This window comes from Artemia franciscana, chromosome 13 (assembly GCF_032884065.1).
Source record: "Artemia franciscana chromosome 13, ASM3288406v1, whole genome shotgun sequence".
Lineage (NCBI taxonomy): Eukaryota > Metazoa > Arthropoda > Branchiopoda > Anostraca > Artemiidae > Artemia > Artemia franciscana.
Window position 1 is genome coordinate 42,746,178 of NC_088875.1, and position 20,081 is coordinate 42,766,258.

Sequence of the window (20,081 nt, forward strand, 5' to 3'; positions counted from 1 at the left end):
TTTTTGAATAAGTGAATGTTTTGATTCTGGCTCACCGCACATGAATAATTAAAGCGAATATTGCACACAATTTTTTTTTTTTTAATTTAACATCGATTAAATTGAACGTGTTTTTCAAAGCGTATCCATGATTTTCCTTCTGGGAGGGTATTTTTACAGGAGAGTTAAAAACTAAATAACGCATCAAAAATTTGTTTATATGTGTTTTTGTTACGTATTTACTCTGTTCATTTCAAAGTTAAACTTCGGATCAGTCGTATTTTTTCTACTTATATGTTTCTTTTTTACTTATATTTTATGCATCTTTTTTACTCCTTATTTCTCAGGATTAGTCTGGATTTTTTTTTCTTTAGTAAAAGAGTTTTTGTGATCAATCCCGAAAATTTTTTTAACTTTATTCAAAATAACGTGTTTTCCACTATTTATCAAAAGCCAAGCAATGGCAAAGGCTTCTGAAACACGTTAAAACGGTTTTTTTTTGCATTACTTGGTATGAAACTAGTTTTGCTTCCTTAAATATTAGACACATATGATCCTAAATTCAGATAAAAAGCACACAAAAACACTATTTATCAACAAGATATGTTGAATAGTAGCTACGAGGACCTGTAGCTATAATAGTAGCTACGAATAGTAGCTACGAGAGAATTTTTACGAGGGATTTTTTTTTCTTTAGTAAAAGAGTTTTTGTGATCAATCCCGAAAAAAATTTCAACTTTATTCAAAATAACGTGTTTTCCACTATTTATCAAAAGCCAAGCAATGGCAAAGGCTTCTGAAACACGTTAAAACGGTTTTTTTTTGCATTACTTGGTATGAAACTAGTTTTGCTTCCTTAAATATTAGACACATATGATCCTAAATTCAGATAAAAAGCGCACGAAAACACTATTTATCAACAAGATATGTTGAATAGTAGCTACGAGGACCTGTAGCTATAATAGTAGCTACGAATAGTAGTTACGAGGGAACTTGTAGCTATAAGCCATTTTAGGATGAAGATAATAAGAAATAAGTAATTATCATTATTAAAAATTGGCATTAATGCAAAAACAAGATTTTCATTAATGAAATTTTTTTCATAAAAGCATTTTTGATGAAAAATAATAAGCGCGTTTTGCACAAAGGTTTTTTTTTTTATTTAAGCAAAATAATAAAATTGAGACTTGATTGACATTGATTGATATATGAGTAAACAAATGTGTCATCAACGATATATCCTTAAGAATATTAACTGTAGAAAAAGAACATCCGCAAAATATTTCTAAGTATAAGTCTTGTAAAAAAAAAGTTCTGATTATTTTTCATGTAAAAATGTGGTATTGCACATTTTCCTTTGGTATTGCACAAGAGCAAAATAATTCCCAGAAATGAATACTTATTTCAACTAAAACAGTGACGAGTAAACTAACGTCGCAAACAGCTGTCCCAAAAAAATCAAAGACCCAGGTCCTTACAGATGCATCTTCTAAAAGTAGAAAAGTCAACTTGATTTGACTTAGAAAGTCAACATCCACGTATCAAAAACGCAGCAACTGAGCTCCCGATCGAAGGTGTCTGATCACATCCTAGCCTCAGCTTCAAGAATAAAGCTTTACACAGAGTAGATGAGCTCGAACTCCTGGGAATTCAGTTCTCCCCCGATCTGTCTTTAAACACCCATCTCGATTAGGTGAGGGACAGGGTTGCCACCCGTTTAAAAATCACTCAATATTAGTGATTTCTTAAATAATCAAGTGATCTGTGTGCTGATTTAGTGACTTTTAGTTACCGTTACGGTATCAAGATTTTGGCTATATAACCAACAGCTGTCTTCAGCGAAACAGAAACAAAAATAGACAAAATAAAATACATTAAACTAATTTGCAATTAAAACTTTCGCAACTGAAACATGATGTCGAAGCACCAAGGCAGCATAGTGCAAACAGAGCCTGTTTGTTTGAATTGGTTAAGAAAACTTGGATAACCGTATATATCTTAAACTCAGAAAATTTGCGAACTAAATTTTTTAAGGAAAAAGTATGCTCATGACTTTTAAATTTGTCTTTTAAAACTTTTTGTTTAACTTTGTCTTTGGGTTTCTCAAAAATAGCCTGAAACCCATGACCATATTTGGGGGAGGAGGATACTCGGTTTGCACCCCCTCCCAAAATTTCAATCTGACTCATAAAAAAGTAACAAAAATACATGTTTTTTTGTACCCCCGAAAAAATATCCTGGATTTGTCCTAATTGAAACCCCTTAAAGTTGGTGTTGGATAGAAAACTATGCCACTGGCATCACCATAGCTGAAACCTCATAGAGGAGGATTACAATTGTTATAAAGCAAAACAACTTCAATTATTGACGGTATGGCCTGGCAACTAATTTTTATGTTATACATAACTCTATTATCATGAAAAGAGAAATCACCAATGCAACAGCACAAACACAAAAAAAAAGAAAAAAAAAGAAAAAAAAAAGAGAGAGACAGAAGGAGAAAAGGAAGACTGTTTTCCTAAATTAGTGATTAATATAGACCAGCACTTGAATGAGGCCTTAACCCTACTCATCCATACAATCACATAGGTCAAACAGCATAGCCATACACAAACAACCATAAAGAATAATCCATGGACAGGCAGTCATGTCATCAATAAGTATAAGTCGTCATTTACCAAACAATAGAAAAAATATACATAACTCTATTATGTTATACATAACTGTATTATGTTATACATAACTGTATTATGTTAACTGTCTTAAAAACTAATCAAGGTATCAAGATTTTGGCTATATAACCAACAGCTGTCCTCAGCGAAACAGAAACAAAAGTAAACAAAATTAAATAAATAAAACTAATTTGCAATCAAAACTTTCCGGAAAAGCTAACTACCTTGGAACATGATGTCTAAGCACCAAGGACAGTGCAAACAGAGCCTGATTGTTTGAAATAGTTGAAAATAAACTAGAATAACCGTATATATCTTAAACTCAGATATTTCAGAAATTAAATTTTTAAAGAAGTTAAAAATGTAGTTATGCAGTTTTCGGTGGTACACGGTACCTAATTTAAATAAAACACACGTGGGTGAAAACCAGCAAGAATAAGCTAAAACAACATCACACCCCACAACTTAAGAAGGTGCAGATTTAATTTGAAAGGGTAGGAATCGACAAATTATTTATGTTTTAATTTTTACGGACAAAAAAACATTATCAAGTTTATCTAGTTCGTTCTGCTAGTATGTTTCCACAGTTAAACGTGGCAATATTGACGAAAATGTGTTACTGCCCTGTAACTGCATAATTTTGAATAAAAAATCAGATAAAATTGTGGTTTTCAGGCTTAAATAGACCTAAGGTCAGTTGATGGGGCAAAAAATGCTTTGATTTTGCTACCCTTGGCACTTCAAGACCCTTTTAATTTAGTTTGCGTTTTTAGCGCGTGTTTTTTAACTGTCTATAATTGTTTATGATTGTTTTTTTTCTCTTTCACTGAAGGCGGCTATTAGTTATACATTCAAAATATTCGCACATTATTGTTTCTTATTATAGTTATAACAATATTTCTTATTATAGTTATTAATATATTTCTTATTATAGTCATTATAGCTTCTTGGTCACTAACATAAATAACAACTAACCATGTTATCAAGCTTTCCTGGCCAGGTAGGTTTGGTTTTTGACCTTCGTTGCAGCCATATAGACACACCAAGCTCAGGGTGTTTGACATACCCATTAATATCAACACCGAATTGACGGACACCAAATAAACCTTGAACAACAAAAAGAATAAAAAATTATTTTGAAACATCTCCATAAGCAGACATATGTGAAAAAAATATTTAGAAATAACACTCCAAGATATTACAATAAATTAAAAATAGTAAACTTAGATGAATAAAACAATTTAAAGGACGTTAAAAAAGACCTTAGCAGGAGGTAACTGGCACTTAAACTACTTATAGTTTAAAGTAATGCTATAAATTTTCTCCGATTTAATGAAAGGAATGTTTTTCATATGAAAGTGGAGAAGGTCATTAAAACATATAATGAACTAACTTAACAAACTTGTAATTAATTGGAACAAACTTATTATAACAAACTTATGCACAGCCTAATTATAACAAACTTGTTATAAAAAACTTATTAAAACAAATTGGAAAAGTCTATATACGTAGTAAGAATAAGGAAAAAACTACAAAAGACCTTAGCACATGGTAGTTATTATTTGAACTTTAGGCTATAATTCAAAGTAATGCGATAGCAGCGTTTCTCTCGGATAAAATAAGAAAAAGAAGTTTTTTCATCTGAAACTAAGGAGTAACATCAAAGCTTAAAACGAACACCAATTATTCCGTCTGTTAGGGGGCTGCCCTTTTCTCTATCCCTCACTCTTCACGCTAAAGTTTTTCAGCATTTAAAAAAGCTTCTTATTCAAACTGGATGACCCTTGTCTTTCAGGAGTGCTTCTTAAAGAATTGGGACGAAAAGTCTTAACTTTAACGTAAAGACCAAGGTAATGAAGAAGGACCACTCTCTCTGTTAGACGAAATAATTTATATTCATTTTAAGTTTTAATGTTACTCCTTACTTTCAGTTGGAAAAAAAAAGTTTTTTAAAATTTCTGATCGTTTTTCAAATGCCGAGAAATTCACCTTTCCCCACCGGAAAATACCACCCCACTCGAAAAATTTTCTGCGGGCAATTTCGACTGGGAAATTATCCTTAGTGTAATTTCATTTTAAAAAGTCTTGCTTTTCATTTAATTTCTGATCATTTTTCAAATTATACCGGAGATTCGTTCTCTGTGGAAAAGTTTTCCCGTGAATTCCTCACCCAATGGAAAGTTTCTCCAGCGAAAATTCCCCCATGGAGAATTTCTCCTGTGGGACTCCCCCCCCTCCTCCCCCCACGGAAAAAATATCTCCCAGACAATTCCAAAATTTTCAATTTCAATCAAAAGTTTTGATCGCATGATATTGGGGGAAAAGGGACGTGTGAGGGGGCTACTTGCCATTCGATCTTTTAGGTTACTTAAAAGGGCACTAGATCATTTAATTTCTGTTCGAATTAGCTCTCTCCCGATCTTTTAGGATCATTAGCTTGAATACACAACCTAAAAATAAGGCATCCGTAGCCTAATCTTTCTCCTGGGAATAAACACATAATTCTATTTTTTGTAGATGGGGTTTTGACACTTCTACTATAGGGTTTTCTGATGCACTGAATCTGATGTTGCGATTTTCATTAAGATTCCTTGTCTTTTTGGGGATGTTTTTCCCTTTTTTTGAAAATCAGGCAAATTTGTTGAGGCTCGTAATTTTTGCTGGGTAACATTAAAAGTAGTGAATTTTATATATATTTGGAATCAGCATAAAAAGCCAATTCTTTTGATGTGGCTATTGTTATCAAAAACTTCCGTTTTTCAGAGTTCGGTTGATATTCGGCCGAGTTGCTCCTTATTTACAGTTCGTTACCACTTTAAAACCTAAAGCTCAAGCCGGATCATCGACAGAAGTTACCCTGAAGTAACACTTAAACCAACAGAAATTACCACATATGAAGCCTACAGCTTCATTAACAGTTTACAGAAATTAAAATATATCTTGCATTATGCTTTCTATTAGTCATGAAAAAAAAATTAATCAAACTTACAGGAAAAAAACAAAAATTTCCTTTGAATAAATTTCTATTGAATATATTTTGGTATTTTTGTTGAAAAAAAAGGAGAAAAATTTGTCCCCCTACTAGATGCTAAAAAATACATTTTTACCCCTTTAGATATTGACCCTTTTTAGATATTGACAAATACATCTCGAACACATGACACAGATAATTTTTGTTTCTCTTTTTTTCTGTGACGACTCTTAATTCTTTTTCTTTTCATTTTCTTCTTTATCTTCTCTTCTTTTCCTCTTTTATCAGTTTACTGTACTCTTTGAGAACAACAAATAGCAAATATATTCAAAGAGAATTTTGCAAACAATATAGCAAATTTTATTTCTTCTAAACTCATCAGAAATAACAGTCAATTTAAGTAATTACAACCTAAACATAAAAAAAAAATTGTTATAGAAATTAAATTCAGAATCTGGAAAAAAAAATTCAATTCCAGACCAAAAAACTAGAATGACATATATTTCTACTTTTTCACACTAAAAAAAAAAAATCAATCAAGATCTATCCTGCACCCCACCACTGAATTGACCTCAAATTTATTTTCTAGGCATAAATTAGGACTAAATAAAACAATTTAGAAAATCACCCGAATTTCTGATTGATTTCTACTTCATTTTCTTGTAATTTCTGTTAATTTGGGTTTGATTCAAAAATTCATTATAATTTCTGTTCGTCTGAGGTTTCACTTGTCCATATAAAATAATTTCTGTTCAGATTGAATTTGACATATTAATATCAGAGACGAGATTTGTCCACCAGAAAATGTGGCCAGAAAAAGTTCCAAAAAATTAAATAATGCAATATTTTTAAGGTTTATTTAAATTATGCTAATACTTACAAGTCGCAGACCTTTCCATTTCCAGAAATGATTTTTCTGAGAATCCGCCACGAATTTCAAAACACTGAAAATGATAAATAAAAATTGAGTATTTTTTGAAACAACGTTTTTACCTAGACACAGAGGAGAGGACCGTGGGAATTCCCCACGGGATTGGTCCAAAGAACCCGCAAAAACTAAGAAAATTTCAGCTTATAGGGAACACATTTTCCTTTACGAACATCCTCTAATAACCTCTTTCATGTCCTCAGTGCATATCTGTGCATGTCAATGACCAAAGGCAATAAGAGACCTTTATTATGCTACTGCTACTACTAACAACTAACTAACTACTAACAATGTAGCACCAAGCCACCTGAGACCAACACAGCTACGCACGCTCCTCCTCTATCCCAATCTATTCAAAACTTCCCTCTTTACAACCTCTCAGAAAGTTCCCATTTCCTTTAAACCTTTTAATCGTAGCATAGTATTACCGTATATTAATTACAAACGATGTCTAAAAACATAATTACCATCCCTTTTATGTTTATTACTTGTGAAATGTGTGATTTTGTGATAAGCCTACAATTGTAACTTACACATACAAGGACACGATACCTGATACTTTTATGCGCGATACACGATACTTTAATCATTGAATTGATTGCTCTCGGCTATACTCATTTTCCGAGCCTGAATTACGATATCAATTTTTTTTTTTAGAGAATCATCTAGACTTGCTTAAAAGGTAGGAGAACCTTTTCAATTTCGCGTATTTCTGACGTGTTCTTCAGTATAAAGAAAAATAGAAAGCAAATTTCAAAAACTATAATTTAATTGATGGATAAAGCAAAGCCTCACCTATCAAATGATAGCATGTTGAAACATTAAAACCTTCAAACTACAGAATAATAAAATAAGTCAAATTTGTATTGGGGACTTATATTTCGAGCCCCTAATATGTCATTATGTATTGAGTTTCACCCAATACAAATTTTTACTTCCGATTGAGTATTTGTGGTGTGTGTTGTGGTTTCAATTGAGTAGCTTAATAAAACTCATTAGAATCTTGATGATACTTCCTTTTTTAATATTTTCTTTCCACAATTTTTAGTTCTGGCTGAGTATTTGTAGTGCCATAGCTTATTACAATTGATTAGGATCTTGATGATACTTTTTTTTTGTATTTCCTTTTCCAAATTATTAGTTCCAACGAGCATTTGCGGTGTCACAGCTAATTAATATTTAATTAAATCAAATTAAATTAAAATTTATTAAATTAAACTAAAAGCACAACAAATTAAATAGAATGCAATAAAGTTGACTAAAATCAATTTAATTAAATCAATTAAATCAAAATTCATTAGGATCTTGATGACATTTCTTTTTTTATATTTCCTTTTCCCAATTTTTGGTTTCGATTGAGTATTTGCAGTGCCATAGCTTTTTAGAATTCATTGGGATATGGATATTTTCTATCCCAATTCCAAGTTCCAATGAGCATTTGCGGTGCCATAGCTAATTAAAAATTAATTTTATTATACTAAATTACAATTTATTAAATTAAACTAAAATTCATAGCAGACTGAAAAATGTAATTAACTTAATTAAAATTAATTTAGTTAAATCAACTAACTTAAAATTCACTAGGATCTTGATAATATTTCTTTTTTTTATATTTTCCTTTCCCAATTTCCATTTTTAATTATAAAACCAAGTTAACCAGAAAAGAATACGCATTTTAATTACAAAAGAAGTTTGATCAAATAACCGAAGTGAATCAACTTTTTTATTTTGTGATGTCGAGATCGTACTAAATTGCACAAAAAACATCGCTGTTTGACAAAACAAAATGTCACAGTGGCTTTCGAATTATGAAACCAAGTTAACCAGAAAAGAATACGCATTTTAACTACATAAGACGTTTGATCAAATAACAAAAATGAAGTAACTTTTTTATTTTGTGATGTCGAGATCATACTAAATTGCACAAAAAACATCGCTGTTTGACAAAACAAAATGTCACAGTGGCTTTCGAATTATGAAACCAAGTTAACCAGAAAAGAATACGCATTTTAACTACATAAGACGTTTGATCAAATAACAAAAATGAAGTAACTTTTTTAATTTGTGATGTCGAGATCGTACTAAATTGCACAAAAAACATCGCTGTTTGACAAAACAAAATGTCACAGTGGCTTTCGAATTATGAAACCAAGTTAACCAGAAAAGAATACGCATTTTAACTACATAAGACGTTTGATCAAATAACAAAAATGAAGTAACTTTTTTAATTTGTGATGTCGAGATTGTACTAAATTGCACCAAAAAAAATCTCTGTTTGACAAAAAAAAATGTCACAGTGCCTTTTGAATTATGAAACCAAGCTAACCAGAAAAGAATACGTATTTTAATTACAAAAGACGTTTGATCAAATAATCAAAATGAATTTACTTTTTTATTTTATGATGTCGACATTGTAGGAACTTGCACAAACAACATCTCTGTTTGACAAAAAAAAATGTCACAGTGCCTTTTGAATTATGAAACCAAGTTAACCAGAAAAGAATATGTATTCAAATTACAAAAGACATTTGCTCAAATAACAAAAATGAATTGACTTTTTTATTTCGTGATGTTGAGATGGTACTAAATTGCACAAACAACATCTCTGTTTGACAAAAAAAAATGTCACAGTGCCTTTTGAATTATGAGACCAACGTGTTTTAATTATAAAAGACGCTCGATCAAATATCCAAAATGAATTAACTTTTTTATTTTGTGATGTCGAAATTGTAGTAAATTCCACAAACAGCATCTCTGTTTGACAAAAAAAAAATGTCACAGTGCCTTTTGAATTATGAAACCAAGTTAACCAGAAAAGAATACGTATTTTTATTACAAAAGACGTTTGACTAAATAACCAAAATGAATTAACTTTTTTATTTCGTGATGTCGAGATTGTAGTAAATTGCACAAACAACATCTCTGTTTGACAAAAAAAAAATGTCACAGTGCCTTTCGAATTATGAAACCAAGTTAACCAGAAAAGAACATGCATTTTAATTACAAAGACATTTGATCAAATAACAAAAATGAATTGACTTTTTTATTTTGTGATGTCGAGATCGTACTAAATTGCACAAACATCATCTCTGTTTGACAAAAAAAAATGTCACAGTGCCTTTTGAATTATGAAACCAAGTTAACCAAAAAAAGAATACGTATTTTAATTACAAAAGACGTTTGAAAAAATCACCAAAATGAATTCTTTTTTATTTTGTAATGTCGAGATCGTAATAAATTGTACAAAAAAAATATATATAATATATTAATAGCACAACTATCCCCACCAGTGGCAACAGGTAACTTCACTTTGAAAGTTATAACTCCACTTACCTCATTTCTCCAACCTTTTAGTGTCACAAATTCTTCCTGCTTGCGCCAGGATTCCAGAACTTTTGCCAAAGCATTACTCCTTACAACATAAGAATTCAAAGAACCACAAATAGAAACATATTCTCTCTCAATGACAAACACATCCCTATGATTTTTCATCGCCTCCAATACATTTTGTAAAATTAAGCCAATTTGTCTTCCTTCAATAACAAACGGTAAACAGTTTTTGTATGCCCCTGAAAATAAAACATTTCGTTATACACACGTCAGTACAGAAGGGGTTAGGTGGGGAATCTTCAGAGTCTGATTTTGACCTCCCCACCCCCACCCAAGCAAAAGTGACACATGGAGATGAATGGAAAAAAGAGACATTATACTTAAAACCACTAGAGTTTTTTTGTATTTGGGTAAGGTAAAGGTAAAGGATACGGAACTAGACTCTTGAAGCCTAAACCGGCAGTGCTAATCTCCATTTCATGGCCCTTCAGCCAGGAAGGACAATGGGGGGCTGGTACTGGGAAAAGGAATCCTTCAGATCAATACTTTGGGAAATTTTCCCACTATAGTAAAGATTCAAAATAAAAATTTCAGAATTATGTAGTCTATGGGCCGTATGCAAATTGATTCAATGAATGACTTACATAGGCACAAAGAAGAGAAGTGGCTACATTTTAAAAACAGCATTTCATCCATACAACATAAGTGCAGGTAAGGTAAGTCCCCAAATGATAGAATTCTAGATGAATAATTCTCCCTCTATAAATATTAGTTTTTCGAAAACCACAAAAATCCATAGTTCGCCTTGAAGACATTCGGTCTCAAGCAAGATATAAGATCCTCTTCCTTAAGGAAGTATATTCTCATCTCTACAAAATCACAACCATTCGTATACTAAAAATATACATAAGAAACCAGAATTGGGATTATACTAAGATGCAATCTATCGAGAAGCAAAGGATGGAGTAATTGGTAGGGATTAGGACCTTGGTGAAGGGATTAGGACCTTCGTATGTTAAAAATATACATAAGAAACCAGAATTGGGATTATACTGAGACGCAGTCTATTGAGGAACAAAGGATGGAGTAATTGGTAGGGATTAGGACCTTGGGGAATGAGAAAGCTTCTAAGTCTTGGTTAGGTTGGTAAGATGTTAGCAACAGTATTCTAGTTCATCATTTTGCAATGAAAAAGCAAAAGGATCATTCACAGTATTACATATCCTTGTAGAACTCACTGAAGGAGACATAGCCTTAGATAAAGAACTAACTGTACCCGAATATTTACCGAATATTTATGTAACCCAACATTCGAAAAAATATTTTGAAAAAAATGTCAAGTGAGGAATAACCATCGTTTGAAGCTGATTCAGGAATGGTAACTGTCAAAGACGTTAACCTCAATAGTAAGAGTTCATTCTAAAAAAAAATTTATAAAAATTTGAAGAAATAGCCTGAAACCCCATAAACATAGTGTCCGATCAAAATGAAAAACGCACCATTGGCCAAAAACCTCATTTAAGAGATTTACAGTCCCCCATCTTGAGCAACAAGAAAAATCCCATTTGCATGGGAGGCAGAGATGTTTCTCCTTTTGTCTTGATCACTAGTTGGGCACTCAAACATCATAGAGAGAAGTTTAAAGGCTCATTTGAGGGCTAATTATTATACTTACTTGCTTTTTGTAACAAAAAGTTTATATTAAAATAAAATACAATTTTTGAAAAAAAAACTGCATCATTATATGATAAAACACACGCATCTTTTTGTTTAAGGCACACGCATCTTTGAAAGGTTACTTCTCTGGGGTTGGATGTCATATTTTTAGTGTTCAAGGGCAACTTTTATATTATCACCAACCAACATTTTTACTTTTATTCTTTAAAATTTAATTTAAAAAACAAAATTATTTACGAATAAGAAGAAGATTATTTAAGAAGAGGAACGAATACAGTAAACGCAAAAAAATAGTACGAAATAAATTTTTAGAAACAAAAATTACATTTTTAAAGCCTTGTCACATGCTTGTCAAGTAAAACTTATTTAAGAAGATTATTATTACGAATAAGACAGATTATTTACGAAGAGGAAGGAATACACAAAACACAAAAAACTAGAGCGAAATAAATTTTCAGAAAACAAATTACATTTTTAAAGCCTTGTCACATACCTGTCAAGTAAAACTTGTTAAACTTCCTCGCAAGCTTCAAAACTTCACTATACTGCAAAGAACAGAGAGGATCTGGATTAAACATTTCTCCAACTGCAAGACTAACAGACGGTCTGACATCAGTGACTAGAGATTCTGAAGAGTAGTGAAGATTCAAGTGACAATGAGAAGTCTCATTAGAATCTTCATTCACTTTTAGTGATGAGTAAGGCAAGAGGTCTGAGCAATTTGAATTTTGTGCAGCTTGTAAAGTGGCCATATTAGCAATTTACAAAACAGCTCTAAGAAAAGTCAGTCCTGGAATTGCATCATATACTTTAAATCAAATAATTTTAAACACATGTTGACACAGTCAATGTTTTAGGAAGCTTCAGATGATTGGTTGAGAGAATCTCAAACTGTCAAGACAATGTTTCTTAAGCTTATTTTTCACAAATTATGCAACAAAGTGGGGACATTTCAGCTGCGTCAAGGCATTTCTGCTAATTAATTTAAAAATATATAAATCTTAAAACGAGTGACACTTAAACTAAATATGCAGATTCAGCTTGAAAGGAACAAAAATCTATTTAAAGAAGAGTTTGAGTTTTACTTAATTGTTGAAAGATTATCAGTTCAAGATTTTATTTCACTGTAATTTTATTTTCATTTTCAGTGCTGCAATAACAGGAAAAGCAAATGTTTGTAATATAATTCGTTTTCAGTGAAGCACCAAAAACATGGTAGGCTTTAGAATTTTACAGTTAGGGAAGCGGGCAGTATCCAAACTCTTGTTTGTAGTAAAGCTTTTGTCTTGAACAGTCTTCAAAAGAACTAATAAAATTAAACTAAATATTTGAGATATAACGATATAAATTGCTGAAAGCTCATCAGTTCAAAATTTAATTTCACTGTAATTTTTATGTTTATTTTCAATGTTGTAATAAGTACAAAAGAAAATATTTGTAATATAATTCGTTTTCAGTTAAGCACCAATAACGCAGTAGGTTTTAAACTTTTACAGTCAAAGAAGGAGGCATAACCCAAACTCTTCTTTGTAGAGATTTTTGTTCGTTTCAAACTGGATTTGCATGCTTAGTTTAAGTTTCACTCGTTTTAAGATTTATTTACTCATTTATATTAGTAATTATTGTTTGTTTGTTTTCTATGATTGTTCATTTCTGTTCGTTTTGGGTTTCATTTATGCCTCAATAGAAAAATATTTTTGTTCGTTTTAAGTTTGATTTGCATACTCAACTTAAGCTTTACTCATTTTGAGATTTATTTATTCGTTTATATTAGTACCTATTGTACGCTTTTTTGCTATGTTTAGTTAATTTCTATTCGTCTTGGGTTTCATTTATTTTTTGAAAATAATTTCTTGTTGTTTTGAGTTAGAGTTACTGTTGATTTTTATTTCTTCTGATCTTAAGTTTAATATAGCCTTTACTTTTCTTCAGAAACTTCTTTTTCGCAAAGTTTTTTTTTTTAATTAATTTCTGTTCATTTTTTATTGCCAAAGTTTCAAGTTTTTCAAAATTCCCTATTTCAAAATATTTTTTATATTCCAAAATAAATAAACAGTTTTGATAAGAACTAATAACTTAACTGAATATTGGACATATAATGACACTAATTGCCGAAACCTCACTAGCTCAAGGTTTTGTTTCACCCAGGCCGGATTTAAAGCTGTGACGCCTCTAGGCCCAAGCGTATTTGCTGCTCCGTTTTTGCAAGATTTTCGGAGAAATCCCTGAAGCTTCGGGAATAGTGAAAGCCGCAGGACCTAGTGGGCCTATTGGTAAATCCTGGTCTGGTTTCACTACAATTTTCAGTGTTGTATTAAGAACAAAAGAAAATATTTATAATTCCTTGCAGTAGAGCGCCAAAAACGTCAGTGGGCCTTATACCTTTACCGTTAGAGAAACAGGCAGTAACCATGCTCTTGTTTATAGTGATGACACCATTGAGTAAGAGCACATAACCCCTACTCCCTGAAAACGACCGCGGTCTAACAACCAATCCTAAATCCAATTCTCACTTGTGTTGGAATTCTGATCTCCCAATTGTCATAATCAAAAAAAGGTAAACTAATTTTGCAGAACTTTCATTACCATTCATTAGAAGTACATAAGTTAGAAGATAATTATTAGATAATTATTATTAGATAATTATTAGATAATTATTATTATTACATAATTAGAAGAATTGGAGATAAACAACTTTTGAAAAGTGTTTCTTTTAATTAATTTTTGTTCGTTTTTTGATTGCAAAACGTTTCAGGTTTAAAAAAAACAACTTTATTTCAAAATAAGTTTTTTGTTCAACATCAAACTTCCATCAGAGTATCAGAATTAGTATCAAAATAACAATATCAAAGTATCAAAGTAAAGAAAGGATCAATGTTAAACGAGATATCAAAGTAAACAAAGTATCAAAGTAACAATAAGCAAAATGAACAACTTACAGCCCTTGTACCCTAAATAGAAGTTACCACGTAAATTACTAAATCCAAGTATCAGAGTAAACAAAGTATCAAAGTAACACTAATAAAGTTCCATAATTCACAACCATTTCCCTAGGGCTGGGGGAGGGTCAACTTCGGAAGCACAGTTATTTGGCATTTGAACTATTTTGAAAAATAAATAATTTCTGAGACCAAACTGGCTAATTATGATAAAACATGAAATTGCGAAGAAAGGAAGAAAAGGAGAACAATAAATACCCAGTGAAAAAGTTAAAAAATTATGCAAATATAAAAAACCAAACCTAAAAAAAAGTACAAAAATGTAATATTATGACCCTTTCTTAGTAATGGTGAAAGGGTAACTCTATTTCACCGTTACTAAGAAAGGGTCATCATATTTTAGTTTTTGTTTTGTTTTAAGGTTTAGTTTTTTATATTTTTATCAGTTTTATTCAGCACTCAGGACGGTTGAGCGGAGGTCTTGACTGAAATATTTGCATAATTTTTTAACTTATCACTGGCTGTTTATTGTACTCGTTTTCTTCCTTTCTTCACGATTTTATGTTTTAACTACTTTGAACAAAATGGCTATCTCCAAATTTTGATCAGATACCATTTGAGAAAGTGGGGCGTGGGCTAGTTGGCCAGTCATCACTTTGGACTCTTAAAAGAGAGATCGAATGAGCCCCCTCCAAAGTTAATACAACCACCCTTCCAAAGAACCTTATATTCTCATAATGGGCAAAATCCCTGCCCCGGGGGCTAGTCAAGATTTCTCAACTCCTAAGTTATAGTAATTTGAAATTTGGACTATTTTGAACAAAGCGGCTATTTCAAAATTTTGGTAAGATGTATCTGGAGAATAAAGGGACAAGGGGGAGGGGGGCTTGTTACTTTTTGATCACTTTTGATTCTTAAGAACTTACAACAAACATAAGTTATACCTTGTCCTGGGTGCTATGAAGGATTTCTCAATCCCTAATTCATAGTAATTTGAATTTTAGACTAATTTGAACAAATTGGCTATCTCAAATTTTTGTTTATGTATTTAGGGGGAAAGGCGTCGGGGGAGGGGTAGATACCCTCCGACTGCTTTTAATGACTCTCAACTCGAACTTTCAATTTACAATCAGACGAGGCATCTCTAAAGTTTATACAACCACCCCTTAAATAAAACCTTACATGCCCTCAAGGCATAGCTTACAACACTTGCCCCCAGGCTCTATGGGGAAGTGACGACTCCGGAGTTTTTGTTATTTGATCTGCACACTATTTTGAACAAAATAACTATGTCAAATTTTAATTGGATGCATTTTGGAAAAAAAGGCCTTGGGGAGGGGGGCTAGTTACCCTTCAATCATTTTGACTCTTAAGAAGGGCACTAGAAATTCTGATTTACAATCAAATAAGTCCCCTTCGAAGTTTATACGACCATCTTTTCCATAAAAACCTTATAAGCCCCAGGGCACGTTTTACAACACTTCCCCCAGATTTTTTTTTTGGGAGGGGGGGGGGTTATCTCTGAAGTTTTATTTTATATTGTCTTTAGTCTATTTTGGACAAATGGCTACATACAAAATTCGACTGGACACATTTGGGGAAAAGAAGTTGGGGGGAGGGGGGCTAGTCCCCATCGGACCACTTTTGACTCTTAAAAGGTTAATTAGAACTTTCGATTTCTAATCGTTTGAGTCCCCTCCAAAGTTTATACAGCCACCTCTTCCATAAAACCTCAAATGCCCCCAGGACATAAGTTATAACTCTTCCTCTGGCTCTGAGGGGGAAATATGTTGACAACAAAGTTTTTGTTATTTTATCATTGGACTATTTCAAACAAACTGGCTATCTCAAAATCTTCCTTTGATGCATTTGGGAAAAAGAGAGTGTTTGTTTCAGGGGGGGGGGATGCCCTCTGTTAACTTTTGACATAAAAAGGTAACTACTACTTTCAATTTCCAATTAATTGAGCCACCTTTGAAGTTTATTTGAACACTCCTTACATAAAAACCTTATACGCCTCAGGGGCATAACTTAAAACACTTGCCCGCGGACTTTGGGGGTTGGTTCGATCCAGAGTTTTGTTACCTGATCTTTGAACTATTTAAAAAAAAAATTGGCTATGTCAAAATTTGCATTGGATGGAGTTGGGGAAAAAGGGATAGGGGGGATTGGAGGATAGTTGCAATCAGATCTCTTTTGATTCTTAAAAGGTGAACTAGAACTTTCTGTTTCTAATCAAATGAGCCCCATTTGAAGTTTATACAGCCAACCCTTACATAAAAACCTCCAGGGCATAACTTAAAACACTTGTCCCTGGGCACTGAGGGGTAGTGTCGACCCCAGAGGTTTGTTATCTGATGTTTGAACTATTTTACAAATATGGTTATCTCCAAATTTGTATCAGATGTCTTTGGGGAAAAGGGCTAGGGGGGCTAATTGCCCTCGGATCTCTTTTGACTCTTAAAAAGTGAACGAAAACTTTCAATTTCCAATCAAATGAGCCCTCTCCGAAGTTTATACAAGCATCCCTTCCATAAGAGCCATATATGCCCCCAGGGCATAACTTACGATGCCAGCCCCTAGGCCTTGGGGGGTTGCGTCGACAAAGGAGTTTTTCTTATCTGACCTTTGAATTATTTTTAACAAAATGCTCAAAATTTTTAGCAGGTGGGTTTGGGGAAAAAGGGTGTTGAGGGACTAGTGTTCCTTGAACCTCTTTCGAATCTTAAAAAGTGAATTAGAACTTTCAGTTTCCAATCAAATGAGCCCTCTCCAATGTTTACATGAGCATCCTTTTCATAAGAACCATATAAGCTCATGGTCATAACACACAACGCCTGTCCCCGGCCCTGGGGGGTTGTGTTGACACCAGAGTTTTTGTTATCTGATCTTAGAACTATTTTTAAAAAATGGCTAGCTCAAAATTGTATCAGATGGGCTTACGGAAAAAGGGCGTGAAGGGGACCAGTTGCCCTCCAATCTCTTTTTACCTTTAAAAAGTGAATTAAAACTTTCAATCTCCATTCAAATTAGATCTCTCTGAAGTTTATACAAGCATCCCTTTCATATGATCATACATACCCCCTCGTCATAACTTACCATGTTTGCCCTGGGCCCTGGGTCTAAACCTGAGTTTTTGTTATATGACCTTTGAACTATTTTTAACACAATGGCTATCTCAAATTTTTAAACGAATAAATTTGAGGAAAAAGGTGTGCGTTGATCCCGTTTTTTTTGTTACATGATCTTTTAACCATTTTAAAAAAATGGAGATCTTATTGAATGGGTCTAAGAAAAAAAAGGCGTAGAGAAGGGGTGGGGGCTCCTAGTTGCCTTCCAATCTATTTTGACTTTCAAAAACTGAACTAGAACTTTCAATTTCCAATCAAATGAGCCCTCTCTGTAGTTTATATAAGCTCCCCTTCCATAAGAGCCATATATGCCCCCAGGGCATGACTTACAACACCTGCCCCCGGGGGATTGAATTGACACCAAATTTTGTTATATGATCATTGAACTATTTTCAACAAAATGGTTATCTCAAAATTTTTATCTGATACATTTGGGAAAAAAGGGCGTGGGGGAGGGGGGCTAGTTTCCTTCTGATCACTTTTGACTCTTAAAAAGGGCGCTAGCACTTCCAATTTCCAATCAAATGAGCCCTTTCTAAAGTTTATGCAACAACCCCTTCCATATCAAGTGCTTGTGGGGAAAAAAATAATAAAATATTGGAGCCATATGCCCTTTACTATGGGTAATACTATAGCATTGCCTCTGATTTAGTAACATTTTAGCATGCTTCAGAGGTGCAATTCTTTCAAAATCCTGGGAAAGGGTGGGGGTTGCAAATTTGGAGCTAAGTTCCTCAAATCAAGTGAAGATGACAGTGAAAATGTGATATATAGTACCAAAAGGCAAAGATATACTAAGAAAAACTGACTTGTTTCTCTGGATGCTTCAATTACGCATGCTTATCTCAGTTTTGACAGGATTTTGAAAAAAACTAAATTTCAGCTGGGTGGGGGGGCACTAGGGTCTATAGAGGGCGGGCACCCCCTGCCCCATGGCAAATTACACCCCTGGTGTTCTTACTTATGGAATTTCTAATTTTTAATTTCAAATGCCTGAAAATAACTTATGCCTGTAGTTGTATATGGACACAACTCCAGTATCTATGAGGGATTCAGAAAATTTTCAAAGAGAGGGAGGTATGAAAAACAATAAAAACCCTCATATTTCCAAACATACTAAAAAATAACAAGAATATTTTTCTTGTTATGAGTAAACACTGATTTTTTTTTTTTTTTTTTTTTTTTTTTGTAGAAAAAAAGACAAAGCAACAGACAATTATGGTAGTCTATAACTATTCAAGAGCAACTTCTATGTCATACAACTCAACATTTATATATACCTATATAATTCCAATTTTTTCAAGTAGCAAGCAAAAAAAATATTTTTTAGTTTTCAGCACACTTAGGTAAAATATTTGGGACAAAAACATTGGAGAAAAATCTAAAGATAGATCCGTTCCTAGAAATTGCACTCACAAACCTCAACAACTTTCTGAAATAGATTAACACTACATTATTATCTTGCTCCTTTAGTAAAGGATTTACAGCCCACATTTGAATCTAGGAGGCCTATCTTTGTATAACTTTTAATGCCCAGACTAGAACAAAAGGAAGATAGGAGATCCAAAAGCCCATTTGGATGCATTCTTCAAAGTTTCATTTAATTATTAATTATTTAATCATTACAAAGTTTTAGTTATTAATTATTCAATTTTTACAAAGTTTCCCAAAACAGCAAAAAAGCAACTCAACTAAAATTTTTAGAAGTATGATATTTACTATACAGAGTGAAAACAATCAAAAATGGGTGCTTTTAAGGCCAAACGAGATGATCTTTCTTTATATTATGGCAGCCCAATGTAGTTTAAGAAATTCTTTCTTGATATTATGGCAAGCCAATATGGTTTAAGAAATTTTTTCTTTATATTATGGCAGGCCAATGTGGCTTAAGAAATTCTTTCTTTATGTCATAGCAGGCATCTTTATATTAAGACAATGTGCTTCACATCCTGAAAAGGATCCTCAGTGCCATTAGGAACATGTCCCTGTATCAGCACTCTCTAGATGGCTGTTGGTTCATCAAAGTTGTATTTCTCTGAGTCAATGGCTATCTGGGTTTTGCAATTTAAACCAAGGGTAAGGGTCTCCCTTACCCTAATCTATGAGTCATATGTGTGAAAAAATTCTCTCCAAAATCAATCCAGGCCATTTTTAAAACTATTTAAGGTTTCACAATTATTTCTGGGAGTGAATTCTAGTCAGTCCCTGCTTGGACACCCAAAATTGGCCCTTGATCTATTTACTGCAATGGGTTTGAATGTTTTTTCTTGGTTTCTGCTTGTGCTAATTATTTCAGGGTGGGTATGTTCAGTTTAAATAGTTGATCTTCATAGCTCAAGTTTTTCAAACCAGAAGGAAGCTTGGTGGCATGTCTTTGGACCTTTTCCAGGGCAACCCAGTCTGTTTTATAATGGGGTCCCAAAACCACATTCCCATTTTCTATTGTAGATCTGA

General features: G+C 32.8%; 1 protein-coding gene across 2 annotated transcripts in view; it reads right to left on the minus strand.

Moving 5' to 3' along the window:
• Positions 1 to 20,081, minus strand: part of LOC136034962 (uncharacterized) — a 58,616-nt gene that overhangs the window by 36,568 nt on the left and 1,967 nt on the right. The window contains exons 2-5 of one of the 2 annotated variants that reach the window (XM_065716517.1): positions 12,051 to 12,102; positions 9,884 to 10,119; positions 6,503 to 6,566; positions 3,627 to 3,757 (exon numbers count right to left, since the gene is read on the minus strand). In XM_065716517.1, the coding sequence (XP_065572589.1) occupies positions 3,627 to 3,757; positions 6,503 to 6,566; positions 9,884 to 10,119; positions 12,051 to 12,102 (483 nt within the window). Of the gene's footprint in view, positions 1 to 3,626; positions 3,758 to 6,502; positions 6,567 to 9,883; positions 10,120 to 12,050; positions 12,348 to 20,081 lie in introns of both variants that reach the window. The other variant, XM_065716516.1, reaches the window with a different exon arrangement.